Here is a 23659-nt window from a genome sequence, read left to right as displayed (position 1 = left end):
ATCTACCCACAAAATGAATACTTTGAGTTTATGTTATCATAGTTAACCTTGCTGTGTTGTATACTTACCAAGCTTCTTTGTGTTTGCTACGTCTGCTTCCTCATCTGGTGTTTTGCTGTGTATGATCCTGCTGTATACCCTTTGTTGCCTTTTTGATTAGCTAATATTATATATGGTTCTTGTGAGCTCAGTTTCTGAGGACAACCTGCTATAGGCAGATTTACATATGTAAACCCTACAAAGACAATTATTAATGAAAATGAAAAATTAGAGTTTTGTTTAATAGAAGCATATTAGTATTTTGGTGCTAGCAATGCATGGACAGGCCTCAGAGCTTGCATGTTTACATCTCTCTGGTTTTGTTTCATAATGTAGTGGACTAATGTCAGGAGAAAGTCTTACTCAAGGATGACTGAGTCACCGGTTTTAAAGTTTTACTTGCAGCATGGAATCAATACACGTACTTCAGGAGTACAGTATTAAACACCTTATTAGCAGTCAACACTATTGTGTTATATATACATGAAAGTACAAGCCGCTTCTTTAGCTTTGTGAAACAGATGGCAATAGGTTATATAAAGAACAGCTTCAGCCTTGTCGCTTCTTATCGGCGGAAACAGTTGAGATGGTTGCCAGTCTCTGCAGAAGATCCTTCCTACCTTCATGTCCTGATAAAAAGTGTAGGATCTTCAAGCGATACAGTTTTGTGTAACAATTTAATGTGATATTTTTCTAACAACTGATGAGCAAAAAAGGTTTGCACCCCACCCAACTGAAAGCCCCACTAGTTGTGTGGGAACCTGAAATTGCGCAGAGGCTTATTACTAATATTATTATTACTAATACTAATACTCTATATCACTATGTTGTCATTCATGATGTGTTTGTAAGGCAGCTTCAACCTATGGATGTCCAGTAAAAATATCACAATATCAAAAAAATCAGCCACAACATTAACCCCAAGGGTCTTTATAATCTCATGGAGAACAAGGGTCAGCATGGCCACTCAAAGCATTTTACAGCTACACAGATGCAGCAATTTGTGATATACTGTGTGGTAGAAATACACAAACTAAATATTCGAAAGTCTAGGTCATGGCCTAAAAAACATCCTTCACTACAAGTATCACATCAAATCTTTTTCTCAAGTATCAAGCAGATTATCTACGTTTAACTATGTATTTTATCTACATTTGAGTTTTGACATATGCAGGGTGGGGACAAGTAAATGAAGATAGACTGGCACAGTGTACACTTTCCATGACCAAATTGACAATTGTCTATTGTAAAAAAAAAATTAAAAAAATAAAAATACAAAAACAAAATATTAAAAAAAAAATTTGAATTGCTATTGAAATGCTATTACTTTAATTTAGCTTTCCCTGAAAATTCGATCGGAATTGAGGGTTAACTTGCCACTTTGCTTGTTAATTTTCCAAATGCAAATTACAATTTCAACCTGCTTAAAATTGCCAAATGCAAAGAGAATTAGTATTTCAATTATGAGCCCAGTACGCTTCCATAAAAGAGGAAGGGCAATTGGCAACAGGCAAAACTGATAATGAGAATAAGCAGGCAGAACAAACCAACTGCAGGGGATCAACTGCAACTCAGAGTAGAGGGATGAGTGAACGGCAAACACAGGAACTAGATGATGTGCAAGATGTTTAAAGAGCAAAACTGAAAAACCTCTAATAAATTTTGCAGCTAGCAGATTTTTACTCAAAGGTGCAAAGAAAAGCACATAGTACAGTATTTCATGATTAAAAAATGGGACAACGTGCAGTGTAAAATTGGAAAATTGATCACAACATCAGGTCAATCGCTGTGACTTTCCAGAATTTGTAGTTGTAATGTCATTCTTTAAACACCTGAGGGCGCCATAGATTAACCAGTTACCTGATTCATGTTGCCTTTCCTTGCTAGTGAAATACTTAAGGAGGAACTGAAGAAGCTTTGTCCGACACTTAGCTGACAGACTGATGAAATAATTGACAGCCTGCATTATACATGCTCTCCAGCTCACAGCAAATGCGACTCATCGAGTTCAGCAGAAGTGTTGTCAGATGTCAGACTACCACAAGTAATTGCATTAAAGAAACTGTTATTGAAATGTAGTACATACATGAATTAGTTGAAAAACAAAACCGCAGGTCTTTTCAGGCGTAACTTCAAGCAGCCCTCACTCAGAGAGAAGAACCGGGCCATTGGTCCCCAGGTGAGAAGCTTGTTTGCTGGTTTTACATAATGGTGTCATTGGAAATGTTTTTAAGATCCAGGGAAAATTTATTCATGATCACTTGAGAAATAACGCAGACAAAGGAGCTTGTTTCAGTGCTTGAGCATTTTAAATTAGTTCGTTATAAAATACTAATTTAGCTTGAGGTAATACTACTGTTAAAATAGAAATACAGAAGTGTTGTTTTTTTTTCAATATGTGTCGTAGATTGACGCACAGCAATCTTCACGCTTTCTTTGCACAGAGAGACGGATGAAAAGACCCACACTGATAATCATCCCAGCACGTCAGATCTGCAAGTTCCAGAAACACAGGCGTGAGTCAGGACTACACAAAACCAAACGTTTCTAATAAAAGATTTTCTATTAAAAGCATCATTATCACACATTTTAGGCAGAATTTTTTTTAACACATTGTGGCGTTTGCAATAAGCAATTAAATGATTATTAAAAAAAAAAACCTCACCATGAAGGCAAATCACTGCCAGTGTGCGTTTCCCTTTACTGGTAATTACATTATACTATCTTTACTATATATACTTATTTTCTAATGATGTGTATGACAAACCATCAACTGAATTGAAAAAAATCAAATATCTTATTTATATTTGATTATTTTTCCGCCTTCTAACATTTTCCAGCCACTTATGCATTAACCACAGAGTGAAATAACTTCGGATTTTACCTCCAAACGTAATTAGCAAACAGTGCTGCGAGCCTTGAGCATTATTGGGCTCTCCAGGACACCAGTTTTTATGATCAAAATGGCTTCCATCACTCCAGAGCCAAACCTTTTCCTAGATGGTAAAAACAAATAAAGTTTTAAAACTAATCTTTTAATGAAATACCCGACCAAGCTGTGTAATTATAAAAAATACCTTTTGCACATTAAAGCCTCCAATCCACGTATCGTCATACTCATGAGTAGCGGCCACTACCTGCCTCTGAAATTCTGTGTTCTCCTGCATGTTATGCACTGATGCAAGGTTTGCACCCATGGACAGACAGTTTAACTACAGCAGAGAAACACAGTGAGAAAGGTTGCTAACAATTTAATAAATAAAATGTAATTTAATTAATTAAATGTGCAAGTCACAGTAAGCAGAGTACTCTAACCTCTGCTTTACCCCAACTCATCGGAGTTGAAACATAATGAAAACAGCGACAATCAAGCTGAAACCAACCCTCAGGGCAAGACACCGACTCGTTGACAACATTTTCTACTGAGGGGAAATAAGAATTTGTGTTTTATTATTTATAAAAAAAAGAAAAATCCTAAACGCTGCATTACTTCCTTATTATTTATTTAAGAAATATGGAATTGAAATATGGAATTGAAACCATATAACAAATAAGCAGTTCTTGTGTAAAATGAATAGTCATTAATTTTTTAAGAATTAAAAATCCCCACTGACCTGGCCAGTACGAGCAGCCATTGGCTAACCGAAGCCAAATGCAGGACACTAAGGCAGATGAGCAACAAGTTTATTTAAACAGAAAAAAGTCACTGGTCTTAACTAAGCTACACAGTGGGCTGAAACAGAAACCTACGTTTATTGTATTGGTAGGACACATGACAAGACAACACTCATCCAGAAGACGGTTGCAGTTAAAACATGACATACTTCCAGCTCTGCCTCCTGTCAATTCATTCTCGCTGATACGCTTTAGTCACACAACACACCTGAGTCTTCTGGAAATCAAATCAAATATGCAAATCATGTGCTTTACGTCAGATGTCCTTCCTGACACAGGCCTCTGCATTGATCCAGACTTGGGACTGCAGAAGAAGAGACTGGATTGTGCTCCGCTGTGGTTTCATTTATTGTGCTAGATCAGTTCTTCCTTTTTAATCAATTTACAGATATTTCTAAAACGTTGTTCTCTCTTTGTCCTAAACTAAGTGTAGATTATTAAGAAAAAAAAAAATTTTAACAACTGTAGTATCAGGCTGCAACATAACAAAATGGAAAAACGAAGGGGGTTTTAATACTTTGTAAATACACTATGTATCTATACATCTTACAACATGGAGGAGTAGAATAACTGAGGACTTAGGAGGACAAAGAACCATCTTATCAAAGACTTGAGATGCACCCCAGGTCTCAACCTTATGACACAACAGTTATAACTTGGTGAATCTCTTGTCAATATACACAGTGCAATAGAAACTGTTGTTCTCAGTCTTTTTTCATGCAGTAATCGAAAATTCTTACCTCCAGCCAGAACCATCATGACACAACCAAGCACACACAAAATCACAATCTTCATGGCAGAGGTGGGACTTTATATGTTTGTAACGAACCAAAAATGTTAACACTTTTAATAGTTCCAGAAAAACAGAGAATAGCAGGACAGTTTGTAGTGAACCTCCTCAAGAATTTGATCTTGTCATAATTAGCCACTGGGCTCTGTCTTTCTCGGTGGAAGTAGTGACTCTCTACCCAGACCAGGTCTTACGTTAGGTTTATGTCGTCATCTTTCACCAAATAAGGAACTGAATTCACAGAAATTCGATTCTTAGACTTCGTCACAACCACAAAGACAGGGAAATTCTAAATTCCTGCAAACTTCTAACAAGTTAGAGCAACACAGCCATTTAATTACTAAACTCTTAGACCTGCCTTGAGTTGTTTTAGCTTTTTTTTTTCTTTTTTTTTTTGGTGAATGTAAACATTTGATGACAAACAGTATGATGTGCCTGGTATAAAGGAGTAGGAGTTTAAAAAAATATGTAATTGGGATATGATGGTTGCATACTTTAATAATTCTGACAAACATCCATTCTTGTTTAACATGTGTATGTTATCTTGAGACCAGTTTGAAAACAACACCTTTCTTCAAATGTAAATGTTTTATTTGAAGCATGTTTCCACTTTGTAGTAGATGTTACGTTAATGTGGGGACATCCTGCTACATACGTCTCTTATTGTGTCACCCACTGTGTCTACACACTGTGTTGAGTTGCTGCTCAAGGACTGTTCACTTATTAGTCAAAGCTTTTATTACTTAAAGATTCAACGATCGGAACTAGGTTGGTTTAAATCTTATCTTATCAATTTAATTACAGCTTGTAATTGAACCGAATTGAACCAACCATGCATAAAAACGTCTTTCTGAACGTCTTCTTTAGTAACATTATTAGGAAAACCCTTTAATGACCTTTAATGACTCTCAGCTATATTTATCTTTGAAGCCAGATGCAAGAAATCAGTTACAACAAAACCTCAAGATTTTCAAACTTCATGACATGAAGGTCTGGACATCCTGTAATTTCATGCCTGTTTGACATTAGGGGACCAGGAGGCGGTCAGCAAACTTGAGTTAACACATAAGCCCTATGTTTGATCTTTGGCTAACGTTGAATAAGTTGAGTTTTCTTTGTGCAGACAGATGGAAGAAGAACGTCACACTCCACATCATTCCAGCACTTCTGAGCTGCAAGTATCAAAAGTACAGGAGTCAGTCAAGACTACACAAGCTGAAACCTGAAAATGTCTGAGAGTAGTTGATTTCTTATTAATAACATCACCACGCACATTTTAGGCGTCCTATTGCCTGTCGACACAGAATAGTGGGAACTAAAATAAGCATCATAAAATCTTAGGGGCAGCTCATACTGGTGGTATATCACTTATCAAAAACCGTGCGCCCATTTCTGCATTGTCCTATTTTCGACATGCATCGTAGCATCATTTGCTATGTCACATTATATCTACGTAGTCACAGTTCTCAATTTTCTACACACTGACGAAAACTGATCAAGTTTTGAAATTTGCTATATTAATAAGAAAGTCACCACCTGAATAATAATGTCACTGCTGGTGACTAGTTTAAGCAGCAAACTGAAGAACCACCATTAAGAATTCTGATAAAATGCTCATGACATTGTCTTAATCAGATGAGATACATATATGACTACAGGTAAGATAGGGCTTTAAGATTGGGCAGTGCTATAACCTGAAGTGTTCATAACCAGTAGTCAAGTTGAAATAAAAATGTCTTTTGAGTTTACCTCCATGATTCATTTGCAAACAGCGCTGCGGGCCACCGATATTAGGGTCTGTGGGACACCAGTTGGAAAAGTGGAAAATGGTGCCATCACTCCAGAGCCAAACGTCCACCTAGATGACAAAATCAAATAGACAGAAACTTTAAAACGTTTTTTGTTTTACTTTAGAAAAACAAGAGTAATGAAAAATAGAGGACCTGTTGTGCATTAGAGCCTCCAATCCATGTTTCTTTGTAGTCGTGGGTAATTGCCGCTATCTTCTTCTGAATCTCATGATATTCGTTTATGTTGTGCACTGATGCAAGGTGTGCACCCATAGTCAAACAGTTTCTCTACAGCAGAGAAAAACAGGAAAACAGTGAAGATGCATAAATCAAAAGAATTAAGAACAATTACACGTGCAAGGAAAAAAAAAACTCTCTGAGCAGTTACCTCAGCTTCAGCCCAACTCCTGGGTTTTGGAACATAGAGAAAACAGCTATTATTGATCTTAAACCAGCCCTTAGAGCAAGAGCGGTTGACCAGTTCAGGTTTTACTAAGGACACATAAAGAATCATATTGTTAATATTGACTTTCATGGTAACTTTTTTTATTTGGTGGTTTTTGTTCACAAACACTGTCATTTATTCTCAATTAACAGAATTAATACTTTTAACACTAAAAGCACATGTGACTTACTGTGTGCAAAAAGTAACAGTTTGATTCTATAATGATTCCGTGCACTAGTTTCTAAGACATCTGTGTAACCATGTGATTGATGTAACCAGAATATTTTTTAGACAATTGCTGTTGACATTTCTTGTATTAATTATTCTGCCACAATATATTTTTTTCCATATTGAAGTATTCTGTCCCACTAACCTGTTTCGGTACTTTTCACCAATGCGTCTGCAGGAGCTGGACAGGATGACAAATCAGTTATTAACTTGGTTCATCTTCTATCACTTTATACAGAGAAATAGAAACAGTTCCTCATTGTCTTTTAATTTAGTACTCAAAAACACTCACCTGCATCTGTGACCAGAACCATCATGGCACAACCAAGCACACACACAGACAATCCTAAATCCTAAACACTGCATTACTTCCTATCACACATTCTTATTTATTACAGAAAAATGGAATTGAAACAATATTACAAATAAAAACACCAATTTACAAATGATTGTCTTTACTGTATAACCAAGTTAATGGCAGTATTTTTAAAAGCAGTTCTTGTGAAAAGTTAGTATTCATTAGTTTGTCAGCAATCATATTTGTTTTAAATAAAAAATCCCCACTGACCTGGCCAGTACGAGCAGCCATTGGTTAGCCGAAGCCAAATGCAGGACACTAAGGCAGATGAGAAACATATGACATAAGACAACACTCATCCGAAACACACTGCAATGCAGTTAAAACATGACCAAAAAAAAAAAAAAAAGTCCAGGAAAAGGCGACGGTAACAATCAAACAACCTAGAGTGCTGGCTTCAGTAACTAAACAGGGCTGAGGTGGGTGGGCTTTCCTTTCACCTGTGCAGGTGGGGGGAACAAAGGAATTGGCCAGAGAGGAAGTGGTCAAAGGGAGGGTACATCCCAAGTCTCTTATAAGCTTTGTCAGTTCACTCACAAGTGTCTTTTCTATGTGTCTTGGTCCTTCAAGTTGAAGATACATGAAGGGACACAAGGACAAAGGAAGAGAAGACAGGAAAACAGAATAAAAGACGTGTTTTAAGGGAAAAGAGTTTTTTCTTCCGAATTGTTATCTGACGTTACATGTGTTTTGGATGATGCCAGTACAGCTGTTATCAGATTTTACTGACTTTTGTCCAAATGACAATTCAAATTCAAATGTTCTTTCCAGTGTCTCTCTGTTCAAAACAGATTGACAAACCTCTGCAAACTAAATAATCTGCATTCTGCGGTTTTACTGCGCTCAGATCAAACTACAGTTGGTAATATTTTTTACTAATCAGATGCCCGATACCAGCGAGGCCTTTCTGTATTTGCTGCTTATACTTCATGAATTGGTATTCTGTATAGAAAATCATTATAGCCCAATTCAGTTTAAAATGATATTTGTTTTATAACCCAATGTTTTATAGATACTTGGTTTAAGAGCTCAGTGGCCTCTGCAATTCTCAAGTGGAAGTAGTTTGGCACAACCAGGACTCTTTCAAAAGATGGTCGCTTGGCCAAACTGAGCAATTAGGTGGAGAAGGACCTTAGTGAGAGACGAGACCAAGAACCCGAGCTCCAGAGATTCTGTGTGGAGATGGGAAAACATTCCAGAAGGACAAGTGTCACTGCAGGCCTCCACCTGTCTGGGCTTTAAGACAGAGTGGCTAGACTGAAGCCTCTCCTCAGTCCAAACACATGATACCAGGATTAAACTGTTAGGCCTCAATTCTAAATGTTATGTTTAGAGGAAACCAGGAACCACTCATCATGTGCCCAATACCATCAGCGAAGCTTGACTACAGTGAAGCATGGTGGTGACAGCATCATGCTGTGACTGGTCAGGGTTAATGAAAAGCTGAAAGGGATAAAGTACAAGGATACGTTAATGAAAACCTGTTCCACAGCACTCAGGACCTCAGACTGGCCCAAAGGTTCACCTTCTAACATGACAATAATCCTAAGAACACAGTCAAGACAACACAGGATAGGCTTAGGGACAACTCTGTGAATGTTCTAGAGTGGCCCAGACAGAGCCCTGACTTGAACCCTATTGAACATCTCTGGAGAGACCTGAAAATGTCTGTTCTCTCATGGCCCCCATCCAACCTGACTGACATTGAGAGGATCTTCAAAGAAGAATGGCAAAAGACTCGAGGTTGTAACTGCTGCCAAAGTTGCTTAATTAAATTAGTATTCTACTAGTACTAGTACTAGTCTATATACTTAAGTCTTGTTTTCCTTTGGGCTGTTCCCTTTTAGGTGTCACCACAGCGAATCATGTGCCTCCATCTAACTCTATCCTCTGCATCCTCTTCTCTCACACCAACTAACTTCATGTCCTCCCTCACTACATCCATAAATCTCCTCTTTGGTCTTCCTCTAGACCTCCTGCCTGGCAGCTCCAACCTCAGCATCCTTCTACCGATATATTCACAGTCTCTTCTCTGAACATGTCCAAACCACCTCAATCTGGCCTCTCTGACTTTATCTCCAACACATCTAACATGAGCTGTCCCTCTGATGTCCTCATTCCTGATCCTGTCCATCCTCGTCACTCCCAAAGAGAACCTCAACATCTTAAGCTCTGCTACCTCCAGCTCTGCCTCCTGTCTTTTCTTCAGTGCCACTGTCTCTAAACCGAACAACATCTACGGTCTCACCACCGTCTTGAACACCTTTAGGGCTGATACTCTTTTATCACACAACACACCTGAGACTTTTGGAAGTCATGTCAAATCAAATATGCAAATCATGTGCTTTACATCACATGTCCTTCCTGACACAGGCCTCTGCATTGATCCAGACTTGGGACTGCAGAAGAAGAGACTGGATTGTGCTCTGCTGTGGTTGCATTTATTGTGCTAGATCAGTTCTTTCTTTTTAATAAATTTACAGATATTTCTAAAACGTTGTTCTCTCTTTGTCCTAAACTAAGTGTAGATTATTGAGAATAAAAATTATTTTAACAACTGTAGTATCAGGCTGCAACATAACAAAATGGAAAAGCGAAGGGGGTTTTAATACTTTGTAAATACACTATGTATCTATACATCTTACAACATGGAGGAGTAGAATAACTGAGGACTTAGGAGGACAAAGAACCATCTTATCAAAGACTTGAGATGCTCCCCAGGTCTCAACCTTATGAGACAACAGTTATAACTTGGTGAATCTCTTGTCAATATACACAGTGCAATAGAAGCTGTTGTTCTCAGTCTTTTTTCATGCAGTAATCGAAAATTCTTACCTCCAGCCAGAACCATCATGACACAACCAAGCACACACAAAATCACAATCTTCATTGCAGAGGTGGGACTGTATACGTTTGTATCTTTAAAATAAAATAAAAATGTTAACACTTTTTAAATAGTGTCAGAAAAACAGAGAATAGTGGGACAGTTTGTAGTGAACCTCCTCGAGAATTTAATCTTGTCATGATCAGCCAGTGCGCTCTGTCTTCCTGGGTAGAAGTAGTGACTCTCTACCCAGACCAGGTCTTACGTTAGGTTTATGTCGTCATCTTTCACCAAATAAGGAACTGAATTCACAGAAACTCTATTCTTAGACCTCGTCAGAACCACAAAGACAGGGAAATTCTAACTACACAATAATTTCCTGCAAACTTCTAAAAAAGTTAGAGCAACACGTCCATTTTTGTGTCACCCACTGTGTCTACACACTGTGTCGAGTTGCTGCTCAAGGACTGTTCACTTATTAGTCAAAGCTCTTTTCTTACTTAAAGATTCAACGATCGGCACTAGGTTGGTTTAGATCTTATCTTATCAATTTAATTACAACTTGTTCATCTTAATAATGAACCGTCGAGGCATAACAAAAGTTAGCGATAGAGTTCCAGAGGCTTGTAGGACGACAAAACTTCTCACTTTCTGAACGTCTTCTTTGGTAACATTATTAGGAACTCTGTTTAATGAACATTGCTACAAAGATGACTCTCAACTATATTTATCTTTGAAGCCATATGCAACAAATCAGTTACTCAAACTTCAAGATTTTCAAACTTCATGACATGAAGGTCTGGACGTCCTGTAATTTCATGCTTCTAAATTCAGACAAACGTTATTGTATTTGGGCCCATGTATGCCTGGGTGACATTAGGAGACCAGGAGACTCAAGCAAACTTGAGTTAACACATAAGCCCTGTTTTTGTTTAGAAAAGTTGAGCTTTTCTAAAGTCTACCCATAAAGACAAAGACAAGACGTATAAAGTAACACGCCCACACACACCATCTCTTTCAATGCTTAAGAATTTTTAATTTCAAAGAACAATTTCCAATAATTGTAGAATAGAGCAGTGCTTAAATCTTTCTTTTAACCAAACATTTAGTCTTCTCTTATAAAAGGCACAAAACCAGAGACAATCCAGTTGCTGTTTTTGTTCCTCAGGTAGCGTTAGAAAGCGGTAGAAAAGAAATACATTTGTGAAATGAGAGATCAAGCCTTTCGATTATATAGGAAATGGCTAATACAATGATTACGTTTGTAAAGGTTAACACCACCACATTTATAAATGTTTGAGGTGGATTTGAGGCATCCAAGGGGTCATCATTGCTTTCTTGGTGCAGACAGATGGAAGAAGAACGTCACACTCCACATCATTCCAGCACTTCTGAGCTGCAAGTATCAAAAGTACAGGAGTCAGTCAAGACTACACAAGCTGAAAGCTAAAAATGTCTGAGAGTAGTTGATTTCTTATTTATAACATCACCACGCACATTTTAGGCGTCCTATTGCTTGTCGACACAGAATAGTGGGAACTCAAATAAGCATCATAAAATCTTAAGGGCAGCACATACTGGTGGTATATCACTTGTCACAAACCGCGCGCCCATTTCTGCATTGTCCTATTTTCGACATGCATCGTAGCATCATTTGCTATGTCACATTATATCTACGTAGTCACAGTTCTCAATTTTCTACACACTGACGAAAACTGATCAAGTTTTGAAATTTGCTATATTGATTAAGACAGTCACCTCCTGATTAATAAGGTAACTGCTGCAAATTTGGTGTGACTAGTTTTCAGCAGCAAACTGAAGAACGACCATTAAAAAGTCTGATAAAATGCTGATGACATAATCAAGACTAATCATATGAGATAAATATATGGCTACAAGCAATGGAGGGCTTTAAGATTGGGCAGTGCTATAACCTTCATGATTCATTTGCAAACAGTGCTGCGAGCCACAGACAGCAGGTTTTCCGGGACACCAGTCTGAATAGTGGAAAATGGTGCCATCACTCCAGAGCCAAACGTCCACCTAAGACCAAAAAATCAAATAGACAGAAACTTTAAAACTATTTTTTTTTTAAAAATAAAGACAAATGTAGAGTAATGAAAAATAGAGGACCTGTTGTGCATTAGAGCCTCCAATCCATGTTTCTTTGTAGTCGTGGGTAATTGCCGCTATCTTCTTCTGAATCCGATGATATTCATTTATGTTGTGCACTGATGCAAGGTGTGCACCCATAGTCAAACAGTTTCTCTACAGCAAAGAAAAACAGGAAAACAGTGAAGATGCATAAATCAAAAGAATTAAGAACAATTACACGTGCAAGGAAAAAGAAAAACAGAATAATCTTAGCAGTTACCTCAGCTTCAGCCCAACTCCTGGGTTTTGGAACATAGAGAAAACAGCGATCACTGATCTTAAACCAGCCCTTAGAGCAAGAGGGGTTTATCAGTTCAGGTCTTACTGAGGACACATAAAGAATCATATTGTTAATATTGACTTTCATGGTAACCTTTTTATTTTGTGGTTTTTGTTCACAAACACTGTCATTTATTCTCAATTAACAGCATTAAAACTTTTAACACTAAAAGCACACGTGACTTACTGTGTGCAAGAAAGTAACAGTTTGTTTCTATAATGATCCCGTGCACTAGTTTCTAAGACATCTGTGTAACCATGTGATTAATGTAACCAGTATATTTTTTAGACAATTGCTGTTGACATTTCCTGTATTAATCATTCTGCCACAATATATATATTTTCCATATTGAAGTATTCTGTCCCACTAACCTGGTTCGATACTTTTCACCAATGCGTCTGCAGGAGCTGGACAGGATGAGACATCAGTTATTAACTTGGTTCATCTTCTATCACTTTATACAGAGAAATAGAAACAGTTCCTCATTTTCATTTATTTCAGTACTCAAAAACACTCACCTGCATCTGTGACCAGAACCATCATGGCACAGCCAAGCACACACACAGTCAGCATTTTCATGGCGCCTCCAAGTGATCAAGATGAACCTAGAGGTTGTAGCGAACCTCCTGCAGTTATGTTCCTTCTCAGAATCAGCCTGTAGCTTCAGTCTTTCAGGGTGAAGGTGCTGAACAAAGACAAAGACCAGCTCTTATATTAGACTCCTTATCCTTCCATCTCTCACCAAATGTGAAACTCCCGACACTCAAGTACTAAACGTAGATATTTAAGAACCACAAAGACCACACGTGTGATGATATGCTAAATAAAGTGTGTACACTTGTAGAAAACTATGGTTTGTTCATAGAGTAGTGTTTGAACACTCACATGCAGAACAATATTATAAATTGTGTGCAAATTGTATAAACACAAGATAAGAATTCTAATTAAGCAGCAGTTCCCTGCAAACTTCTATTGGTCTCCTAGAACAACACAAGGCATTTATTACTTATTTCTTATTTTCCAAATACATTTCATTATACGCTTTTTTATTTAATTTTTTGATGCCACAAATGATATGATGCCTACATGTGTATGGTATTTGGAAAGAGCAGCATTCAAACAATTACAGTATTAGGATATGATGGTTTCCTATCACACACTACATGTGAAAAGCCAAACTACACTTGATCTGATCACACATATAATCTAGACATTGTCTTTTATATATATATATTTATATATATATATATATATATATATATATATATATATATATATATATATATATATATATATATATATATATATATATATATCTTCTCTCATTTCAATTTATTTTACCTTTTGCAGACATAGTTTCACTTTATTTTCACTTTATATATATATATATATATATCTTCTCTCATTTCAATTTATTTTACCTTTTGCAGACATAGTTTCACTTTACAGACTAGTTTTACTAGCATTCGTATGCTGTCTTGGAACAAACTTAACATATATAAAACTCCTGCTTAAATACAAATGTTTCATTTGAACCCTGTTTCCCACTTTACAACAGATACTACATTAATCATTATCTCACAAAAGGTGTGAAACTGTCAAGTGTGTGAGAGGATACAAATGTACCTTGCAGACGAGAAGCCACAAAGACTGAAATACACCAACTGGGTTTCCTGAAAATGATCAAGTGCCTGCAGCAAAGGAGGCTTTAAAAAGTAGTTGTTGTTTTTTTATTTTGACTTTTCTGTAATGCAGCAGTTTATACTTCAAAGTAGGATGGAAAATAAGAACTGAAGTATTTTGTCTGATTCTGCTCCAACGAGTGTGAAACAATGTGTGACACACTGTGTTTGTGGATTCTACTGCCATGCTCAAAATCAGAATCAGCCTTAGTGGCCAGGTATGATAACACATACAAGGAAGTTGCTACTTGTTGTTGGTCCAGACAACGTAATGATGACAATAAAATAAAAAAAAGTAACATAACATTAGAATGACAAAGTGCAGTGCGTGTAGTTAAATATTGTAGAGAACAGTTTGTAAAGTGCAGCAATGTAGCAGTTAGTGTGAGGTCTATTGTTAATGAGTGTGGTCTATTGTTAACGAGTGTGACGGCCTGTTCTATTCTGGTGACTGGTGGTTTTAGCAAACAGAGCTATGTAGCACTTTCCAGAGGGGGGAAACTGCAAGATGTTGTTTCCAGGGTGCAAAGGGCTTGGTGGTGAGTTTCCTCACCCATTTCCCATCTCTCCATATGTAGCATTGAAGACTGAGCATTTCTGTGATGGAAAATAAAGTATTATCAAATGATGATTACATTTAATCCTTAACATTTTACCGAGTTATAGCAACTTGTACTCAGTGTACTTATGAAGGATGTGTAAAATGTTGTCTCATATATATGTTTTGTCTTGAAGTGTTTGCAGAACTGTTCCAAGGTCAGTTACTGTCTAACAGCAGACCATCCCACATTGTAGTGACCCAGAGTCACTTCATGCTCACAGCTGCTTATCAAAGTGCTGAAAAGGGAAAAGGTTTCCGTAAAAGGAGAAAAGGGCTGGTGGCATTAGCCTGAGGGTGGAGAATGTTCTGCCCAGCAACAGAAAGTTATAAAACTAATGTGGAATGTGTGAAGTTTGAACTGCATAGATGGAGACTTGAAACTCAGTCGATGTTCTTCTCTCTTGCAAGATACTAAAACCCTAAAATACAACCTGGATGTTGAAGCTTCTTTACTGATTACACTTGAGGTGTCTAAGACCAGATATTGTCATTTTTGCCATGACAGTTTCACAAAATAAAGCTGTGCATATATCCCAGGGCTGTTGAGGTGTTCCAGGATGTAATGCTGTCCCGTGTTAATTGTCAAACATCATTGTATGGACAGAGACCTGTAGTACATGCTGTACTACTGCAGTGCTGAATCAGCTTTTCATGACAATTCTGCTACAGCATCACTAGGTGGTGATACAGCTATAGTACAAAGTTCTTGGAAACATATGAAAAGTTCATCCATAAAGACAAGAGATATAACATAGACAGAACAAGCTTGTTTCAATGCTTTAGACTTTTTATTTAAGACCAGAAAAAACAGTTCACTCTGCAGAATAAGTTGTGCAAAAATCGTTCTTTCTACAAATCATTCTTTCTCTCTGCTCTTATTAAAGGCACAAAACCAGAGAGACAATCCGGCTGTTTCTCTCACTTGTCGCTTCATTCCTTAAGTAGCGTTACAGCAATAGAAAAGAAATAAAGTTTTGAAATCAGGTCTTCAGGTTATGAAGATGGTTTAAAGATGAACACATTCATCTGCGTCAGCCCACCTCACCCCACCCTCTCTGTGCACAGACAGACGGAAGAGAAGTATCACACTGAACATCATCCCAGCACTTCTGATCTGCAAATACCAAGAACAAAGGAGTCAGTCAGGCCTAAGCAAAGCAAGACCCGAAGCTGTCTGAGGAAACCAGTTTATCCTGAGGAGCAATGGGTTCTGTGTTTTCATGACCATAGCCACACAATTATTCTGGCAGAGAGAGAGACCCCATGTAAACAAAACACAGTGGACACTGTGGAAAACAGTTCATCATTGTTAAAATATCAAATTCTGCTGTCAATTTTGTAACAAATAATGCGAAACTGTATTGCAAACCATGAACGTTTTGATGCAGCAAATGAATGAAATTAGATTAATTTCAGATTTCTTTTGACCCTTTGTTTTGAAAAACTTGCACATTAAGCACACAATAAAAATATCTTCTTTTCATTTACCTGTATGATTCATTTGCATACAGTGCTGCCGACCACCACCATTGTTCGGGTCTGGACACCAGTTTGTATAGTCGAAATTCCCACCATCACTCCACAATAGTTCAGATTCATGATTTGAAACACATTCTAATAGATACTGGACAAACATTGTGTAATAAAATACCTCTTGTGCATTAGTGCCTCCAATCCTGGTTTCCTTGAAGCTGTGAGTGGCATCTGCTATCAACTTCTGAATGTCTTCGTACTGACTGATGCTTTGCACTGAAGCGAGGTGGGCACCTACGGGTTATCACCCATAAAAAATAAATAAATTACAAATTTGGAAAATGTGTAAAAAGGCATTGCACTTATATCTATATAATAGGTATCAATAACAGATGTTGATTCTCCCTAAGGTGTCTCTTACTGACAGGTGCCCTTTAGCATTGCTATCAGACACTTCAGGAGCACCACTATTTGATGCCCTGGGAACAACTGCGTCTGGTTTTGACACTACAGGAATGACTTTCCTCAATGACTATGATAAAAAAAAACTACATTAGGATCAGGGTTACGTTAAGAAACAACAGCGGCCAGCCTCCTCCCTATGACATTTTTTCTTATCTTATTTTACATCATCTGAAGCCCCTGGGCTTCTAATTGACTGCACTGAAAGCTCAGAGAATCGATTCCCGGCGAGATCGGTTACCTTAAGCGTCAACCTTTAACACAGGTTAAAGAGGCCAACCTCTGGTGATTGCAACGTACTGGTATCACTCGAGCTACAACTGATGTGTCACCGTCCCGCCACATCTTCCACAAGCAGACACAAGTCATCTCAGAAGACAAGTTCACAAAGGCAATACTGCTGAAAGGTTATCTCTGTATCTCTGCTGCAAATGTTTTTCCCCCGTCAGCGTTGAAAGAAGATTTTCTTCTTCGTCTTCTTACTTATAATCAGCAATACATTAAAAAACCTGTCAAAATATTGTAAATGCACCACCATGTTTTTTATATTGTTGTTTTTTTTTTTTTTTAAATAAGATTAAAAGATGAATTTAGGTTAAGTTGATAGTATTTGAAAGCTCACTAACTTTCCAAATATTTTATAACGTGAATAAAAGGTGGATTCTCATGCCTGCAACTTCTTAATCTATCTTAGCATAAAGACTGTATAGGGAAACGCTCACTAGTTTAATCCATACAAATGTATGAAAATGGCCATTTCCTGTTTTACATGGGCTTATGTTTCCATACTGAGTGCAACCTTGACTTGTCATCGTCCTGTCACATGTTACACCAAAGGCAACAAGCCACCTCAGAACAGAGCGTTGCCACAATAGTTATCTTTGTATCTATCCTTTCTCATTGTCGAAGGAAATTAAACTGTGTAATGCTTAATTAGACGTAGACACTTTGTTTTACTTTTAATTTGCCATCAATAAATACAATAAAAAAACTCTTAACACTCCAGATGTACCACATGTTGATGCATGCAATTTGTATTACTGCTGTTAAGTCACACTTGCGTGCCTATAAAATGTAATCGCCATTCCGAACATTTTTACCTTTTATTATTATTCTGAGTTAAGGTTTGCTTTTTGTTTGCAACAGTGGGCCATGGGGGACACGTCTGCCTAGAATTACTGTCCTAAGATGAGGAAGTCCAACGTTGCATCTAGTGGCTCAAGTGCAGACGTATGAATTCCTTTAGAGTCCTTTATTTTATAATAACATAACTGAAAACTAACCTTTTATAAGATTTATTTAGGTTCTATTCCTGCCTGAAAAACATTTTGTGACTATTTTTTTAGCTCATCACAGTTTGATAACAACACTTTTCTGTAACTAAACTTTATGGGACAGAATTTTACAATAGTTCCTTCTAAATATTATGATGCGTAGTGTATTTATTGGGGTTATAACAGGAGCGTCTTGAAATTTAGGAGATAACAGAACATTATCACAGATTCATAGCATTACAGTTTGTTTTTAATGGTTGACCTTTATTTTTGTACAAGACAAGAAAACATTTGACTTTGCCAAATAAAGTTGTGTCGACAGCATTCTTCTTGTAACACATTCATTCTGGACCTTTCAGCTTTGTTTATTACACTTGCCATTTGTTCGAGCAGCAAATACAGCAATGATGATGAAATACATAGAAAAGTGAGCGCGTGTTTTAACAGGTGTTTCATGCCTCTGTGTAAGTACAGGAATCACCTATCAGGCATTCTTGGCACACACAGATGGAATAGTATGGTTACAGAGCCCATCATCCCACAGTTTGTTTTCTGTAAGTACACAAACATGTGAATCCATCAGTGCCGTTGTTCATTGTACTGGTTCGATACTGTTATGTTTTAAGGGAACTTGTTTGTGATTTACCTCCCCAGTTCATAAGCATGCATTCCTGACGGCCAACTTGGTTATCAGGTTGTCCGGCACCTCAGTTCACATAATTGAACGGTGTTCCATCGATCCAGAACCAATAACCCTCCTGGTAAACAGAATATAATGCAATGATGGTTCAAACACTGTCATATAAAAATTACGTTTCTATACAACTTTACGGACCACAATATCTGTTCTAGTTTCACCTCAACTGGCCCAGTTGTTGCTGAGATATTTTAAATGACTTTAAATATTTTGGCATAATGGTAGATAGTTTACCTGCTGTGCATCAGAGCCTCCAATCCATGCTCGACCATTCATATTAGTAGCAATGAATATCAAGCTCTGAATCATCTGGTACTCGTCACTGCTGTGTACAGAGGCAAGGTTTGCATTCATAGTTTGGCAGTGTTTCTACAGTGGAGATAGAAAGTCAGTGGAGTTGCCAAAGAAAACCTGATAACCTGAACCAAGGCAGAGGCAGATTTACGTCAATGTGTACACAGACAACCTTTTGTACAAGTACTCTGCACTGAATCCAAATACGTGTGACTACCTGAGCTACAGCCCAAGCCATGGGTTTGGCGACATGTAAAAAGCAGCGGTCATAGAACTGAGTCCAACCACAGGGACAAGATGTAGAGAACTTGAAGGTACAGGGGTCTGAGGCTGAAGACAAAGACAAAAGAATGTGTAGTGTTGAGTCTTCAGAAAAGCTGAACCACATGTGTCTGGGAAATATACGGATTCAGGTATTTAGTTGACACTGTTTTTTTTCCTTTTAAATATATTTTTAAACACTTCATGATGTGTTTTTTCTAGTCTCATTATAATATGTTATGCATACATGAAGTATTAAAGTGAAAACTATGATGATCACAAAATAAAAAAAAGCTTTATATAAAGCTATAAAGAACTGAATAATGGACATACTGAATAATGTACTCACCAGCAGCTCCTGCCATAACCATGGCACAAAGTGCAGACAAAGTCAGAATCTTCATGAAGAGCATCACGAGCACTTTAAAGACAAAGGTTTTAGGGAACAACTTGTAGTGACCGAAACCTGTTCAACAAATGACAGAAGATGATCGGAGACTTATGTACACTGACACTCTTCTAGTGAGGTCATTGGATGAGTTTAAATCTTCGTCTTCAGGGAGTCTCCCTAATTTAATTTGTGCCAGCGATCCGCCTTGTACAAGCTCGGAGGCAAAACTTGGCTCAGAGAAAAGACACAAACTGTTTTTCACTGCAGTCATGGTGGATTTCTATCTGCCCTGTTGCTAATCTTGTCAACCTGTTTTTATTTATGTGTTGACTGTCTGTCTACTTACCCAAAAACTACTTTTTTTACCTGCTGCTTTACCTCATTAATCTGCCAGATCTGATGGTCCGGACTGATTGTCTGTACTCTGGTTTTAGACGTGAGAAACAATTTGCATGTACTGAAATTTATCTTTAACGTATAATTCCATTATTGAAGTTTGATAACATAGCTTTTTTTTTTTTGTAACTTAACAATATGGGACAGAAATCCACAACAGTTCCTCGCAAAGATGATGATGTAGAGTGTAATGGGATTATAGCAGGAGTCCTTTGAAATTAGGAAGAATTATACCTGTAGAAATGAGACATTTATCACAGATTCGTAGTTTCCCAGTTTGTGTTAATGGTTAACAGGAGCATTTCACTCGGCAGAATAATGCACTAAAAGTATTATTTTCATAATGTTTATTAAACCTGTCATTTGACTAAGTCATTGCAAAGAGGAAATATAGAATTTACTGTAAACTGTACATGAAATAAGACAAGACAAAAGAGGCATTATTGATGTTGTTAACAGGTGTTTCACGTCTCTGTGTCCGTCCAGGAATCGCCTATCAGGCATTCTTGGCACACACAGATGGGAGAGTATCAACACAGACCCCATCATCCCAGAGATTCTTATTTATGAGTACATAAACATGTGAATCCATCAGTGCTGTGATTCATACTGGTAAGATGCTGTTATGGTTTGAGGGAAATTTTGGTTATCAGTTATCAAGATGGTTATCAGGTTGTCCAGCGCCCCAGTTCAAATAAGTGAACGGTGTTCCATCGATCCAGAACCAATAACTCTCCTGTGCAACATACAGTACTTTAAAGCAAAAATGGTTTAAAGGAAAAGCTTTAAAGAGTAAGTACACCCTCATATATTCATCTCTGTGTCTAATGGGATCTCCAAAGGCTCCATTTGGGGTTCATCCTCTGGGCACCACAGCACCTGCAGAAGGTTTTCTCTTACTTTATTCAATAGCCTTTGAGACCAAACATGACTATGAGTCTTGGCCTTGCGATTATGTACCGTCCCAGTTTTTGAAACAGCAAGACCAATTAATTTTTTATTATGTATGTGTGTGTGTGTGTGTGTATACTGAAAATTTTTCGGATTTAAGAAAAAAATATGTATAAGTTTAGCACCTTTTGTATCAGATGTTTAAAATTTTAAGCGAGTAAAATTATTGGACCATAAAGTTTTAAAGCAAATAACAGTTAATAAGACTTAATACTTGACTTTAACTCCCTGCTTTCAATAACAAGATCAATCCTCTGTCTCAGTGGTTTTAAGGGATTTTTTTTGTCTTTTATTGAAAACTAAAATTCTGAAAATGGTGTTAGAGCCACAGTGTTGCATTAGCTACTACAATAGGCTCCGAGGCAGGTGATATAATTGGAGTGTAATGGCAAATCTGCAGAGTATTCCTTTAACTATCGCTAGTTATATTATAGTTTACCTGCTGTGCATTGGAGCCTCCAATCCATGCTTCTGCATTCTCATTAGTAGCAGTAAATATCAAGTTCTGAATCATCTGGTACTTCCCAGCACTGTGTACTGAGGCAAGGTTTGTATTCATAGTTTGGCAGTTTTTCTATAGTGGAGATAAAAAGTCAGTGAAGTTGCCAAACGAAACAAAACACCACCAAGGCAGAGACAGATTTATACCAATGTGTACACAGACAAAATCTTGTACAAGTACTGGGCACTGAATTCAAATACATCTGACTACCTGAGCCTCAGCCCAAGTCATGGGCTTGGCAACATAGAGGGAGCAGCGGTTGTAGTACGTAGTCCAACCACAGGGCCAAGATGCAGACCTCTTGACAATACAGTAGTCTTCTGAAGACAAACAAAAAAGAATGTGTAGTGTTGAGTCTTGGTTTAGTGTCAGGAAAATACTTTGGTAAATACACTGTCGCCCAGAGAGTTGGTATAATTTTGTTTTCAGAACAATTCCTCTTTTTATTCTGGTTAATTGTGGTTTAATTTCCTCCGTGATGTGTTTGGAAGAGATTGATCAATAAAGTTTTGAGAAGATACACACTTTATCTATCAAGAATAAATCACATTGTCACAATAATTGTAAAGAGGAATCTTGAAAAGCGGAAAAACATATTTTATTCCAACTTTAAGGGCAACTTTGTTGTTTTGGATTAACCCGTTTTATTTCCTTTTAACTATATTTTTTCTTCTTTTACAGTATGTATACACTAAGTATTAAAGTAGTAACTTTGACAGTACTTAAGAAGTGTATTTTATGGTGACCAATCATTTAATCAGTAAATTGTTATATTCCAAAACTGTTAAAGGTAAAAGTGTTCTGGAGACCCATGGTCACACAAGTGTTACATTTAATGCAGTAATGTGAATTAAATCAAATTGAAATAAAAGTTTATTCATTTAGCACTTTCCAACAGCCAACAGGTTGACCAAAGTGCTTTGCAGTAAAAAATAAGAGATTTAAAATGTATAAAATACAGAGAAATCATCTACAGAACCACAGACAAATGATTGAAGTATTAAAAGGAAATAAAAATCTAACGACCAATTTAAAACGAATACACAGATACAATATTGTAGCCACCCAGTCTAAATACAAAACGTACCCTTGAAATACTGCAAGACAGACAAGTAAAACACAAGCCTCAATCAATGAATGGAAAAAAACAGAAGTAGATAAATAAATAAATGGTTTCTTACTGCTCCACTAAATGAAACGGAGGTCGGAAAAAAAAGGTGGAGCAAGACCTTTCAGTGCCTTAAAAACAAAAGTTAAAATTTCAAAATGGATCCTGGATTTGACTGGTAGCCAACGGAAAGAAGATAAAACCGGGAAATATGTTTGGAGTATTAGTCAGAAAATGTGCCGCAGTGTTCTGCACCAGCTGCAGATGAGCTAAGGATGATTTGGAAATTCCACTATATAATGGATTACAGTGGTCCAATGGTGAGCTGATAAATGCATGAATTTCCTTTTCTAATTCCCCTCTGCTCAAAAACAGCGTAACCTTTGACAGCAATCAAAGCTGGAAAAAGCTGGACTTGACAACAACACTGATGAATTAAGTTGCAAGGAGAAATGTCTTGCAACAGACCCAAGTTAAGCTCCACAGTCCTGCGTGTGTTTGGGCGAATGCAATAAAAAAGAAATGTAATGTAGCTCCTCCCAGAATGGTAGAAAGTGCAGAAAAAGTCAGAATCAGAAACATGAGGATCACTTCAAAAGACAAAGGCTTAAGGGAACAACTTGTAGGGACTGAAATTTGTTAAACCAATGCCAGAAAACGAGCAGAGATGTCTGTACACTGATACTCTTCTAGTGAGGTTGTTGAATGAACGTATATCTTCCTCTTCAGCAACGCTCTAATTTAATTTTACCAAAGAGCTGCCCAGTGCAAGCACAGATACAAATATACATTTGTACGGTGTCACAAGTTTAGGTCTTTGTTCTGAGAAAAGAGACTGATTTGTTTTAACTGCACTTGTGGTGGAGCCTTATGTTCAACTGATCAACAGCTGACAACAACATAAAGATGCTACAGACGAAACATGAGACAAGCAAAACTCTTCAGCTCGGCGATTTCACAATAGTGGAACGAGCAATTAAACTC

At 37.4% G+C, this 23659-nt stretch overlaps 4 protein-coding genes and 1 long non-coding RNA gene across 5 annotated transcripts; all 5 read right to left on the bottom strand.

The window, feature by feature from the left end:
• Positions 1–953: 953 nt before the first annotated feature.
• Positions 954–4470, bottom strand: LOC137138109 (ladderlectin-like). The gene is made up of 5 exons (XM_067525041.1): positions 4455–4470; positions 3355–3461; positions 3117–3251; positions 2924–3035; positions 954–2532 (listed from the first exon to the last, which is right to left on the bottom strand). Exons 1-5 carry the CDS (start codon positions 4468–4470, stop codon positions 2465–2467), a joined length of 438 nt encoding a protein of 145 aa, XP_067381142.1. The 3' UTR covers positions 954–2464.
• On the bottom strand, positions 3683–10400 carry LOC137138152 (type-2 ice-structuring protein-like). Its single transcript, XM_067525141.1, has 7 exons — positions 10161–10400; positions 7536–7583; positions 7113–7148; positions 6683–6786; positions 6448–6582; positions 6254–6362; positions 3683–5676 (listed from the first exon to the last, which is right to left on the bottom strand). The coding sequence occupies exons 1-7, from the start codon at positions 10213–10215 to the stop codon at positions 5594–5596; spliced, it is 570 nt and encodes a 189-aa protein (XP_067381242.1). The 5' UTR covers positions 10216–10400; the 3' UTR covers positions 3683–5593.
• Positions 10401–11166: 766 nt separating this feature from the next.
• LOC137138153 (type-2 ice-structuring protein-like) lies at positions 11167–13290 on the bottom strand. Its single transcript, XM_067525142.1, has 6 exons — positions 13102–13290; positions 12955–12990; positions 12524–12627; positions 12283–12417; positions 12084–12192; positions 11167–11545 (listed from the first exon to the last, which is right to left on the bottom strand). The coding sequence occupies exons 1-6, from the start codon at positions 13160–13162 to the stop codon at positions 11436–11438; spliced, it is 555 nt and encodes a 184-aa protein (XP_067381243.1). The 5' UTR covers positions 13163–13290; the 3' UTR covers positions 11167–11435.
• Positions 13291–18721: 5431 nt separating this feature from the next.
• LOC137138154 (ladderlectin-like) lies at positions 18722–19855 on the bottom strand. Its single transcript, XM_067525143.1, has 4 exons — positions 19677–19855; positions 19284–19396; positions 19007–19141; positions 18722–18833 (listed from the first exon to the last, which is right to left on the bottom strand). The coding sequence occupies exons 1-4, from the start codon at positions 19738–19740 to the stop codon at positions 18783–18785; spliced, it is 363 nt and encodes a 120-aa protein (XP_067381244.1). The 5' UTR covers positions 19741–19855; the 3' UTR covers positions 18722–18782.
• A 1922-nt stretch (positions 19856–21777) lies between these two features.
• On the bottom strand, positions 21778–23056 carry LOC137138155 (uncharacterized). Its single transcript, XR_010915899.1, has 2 exons — positions 22749–23056; positions 21778–21887 (listed from the first exon to the last, which is right to left on the bottom strand). It is a non-coding gene; the product is annotated as an uncharacterized lncRNA (long non-coding RNA).
• Between the last annotated feature and the right edge of the window lie 603 nt (positions 23057–23659).

This window comes from Channa argus, chromosome 12 (assembly GCF_033026475.1).
Source record: "Channa argus isolate prfri chromosome 12, Channa argus male v1.0, whole genome shotgun sequence".
NCBI lineage: Eukaryota > Metazoa > Chordata > Actinopteri > Anabantiformes > Channidae > Channa > Channa argus.
Note: the sequence above shows the minus strand (reverse complement) of the source record. Positions and strands in the feature narration are given on the sequence as shown.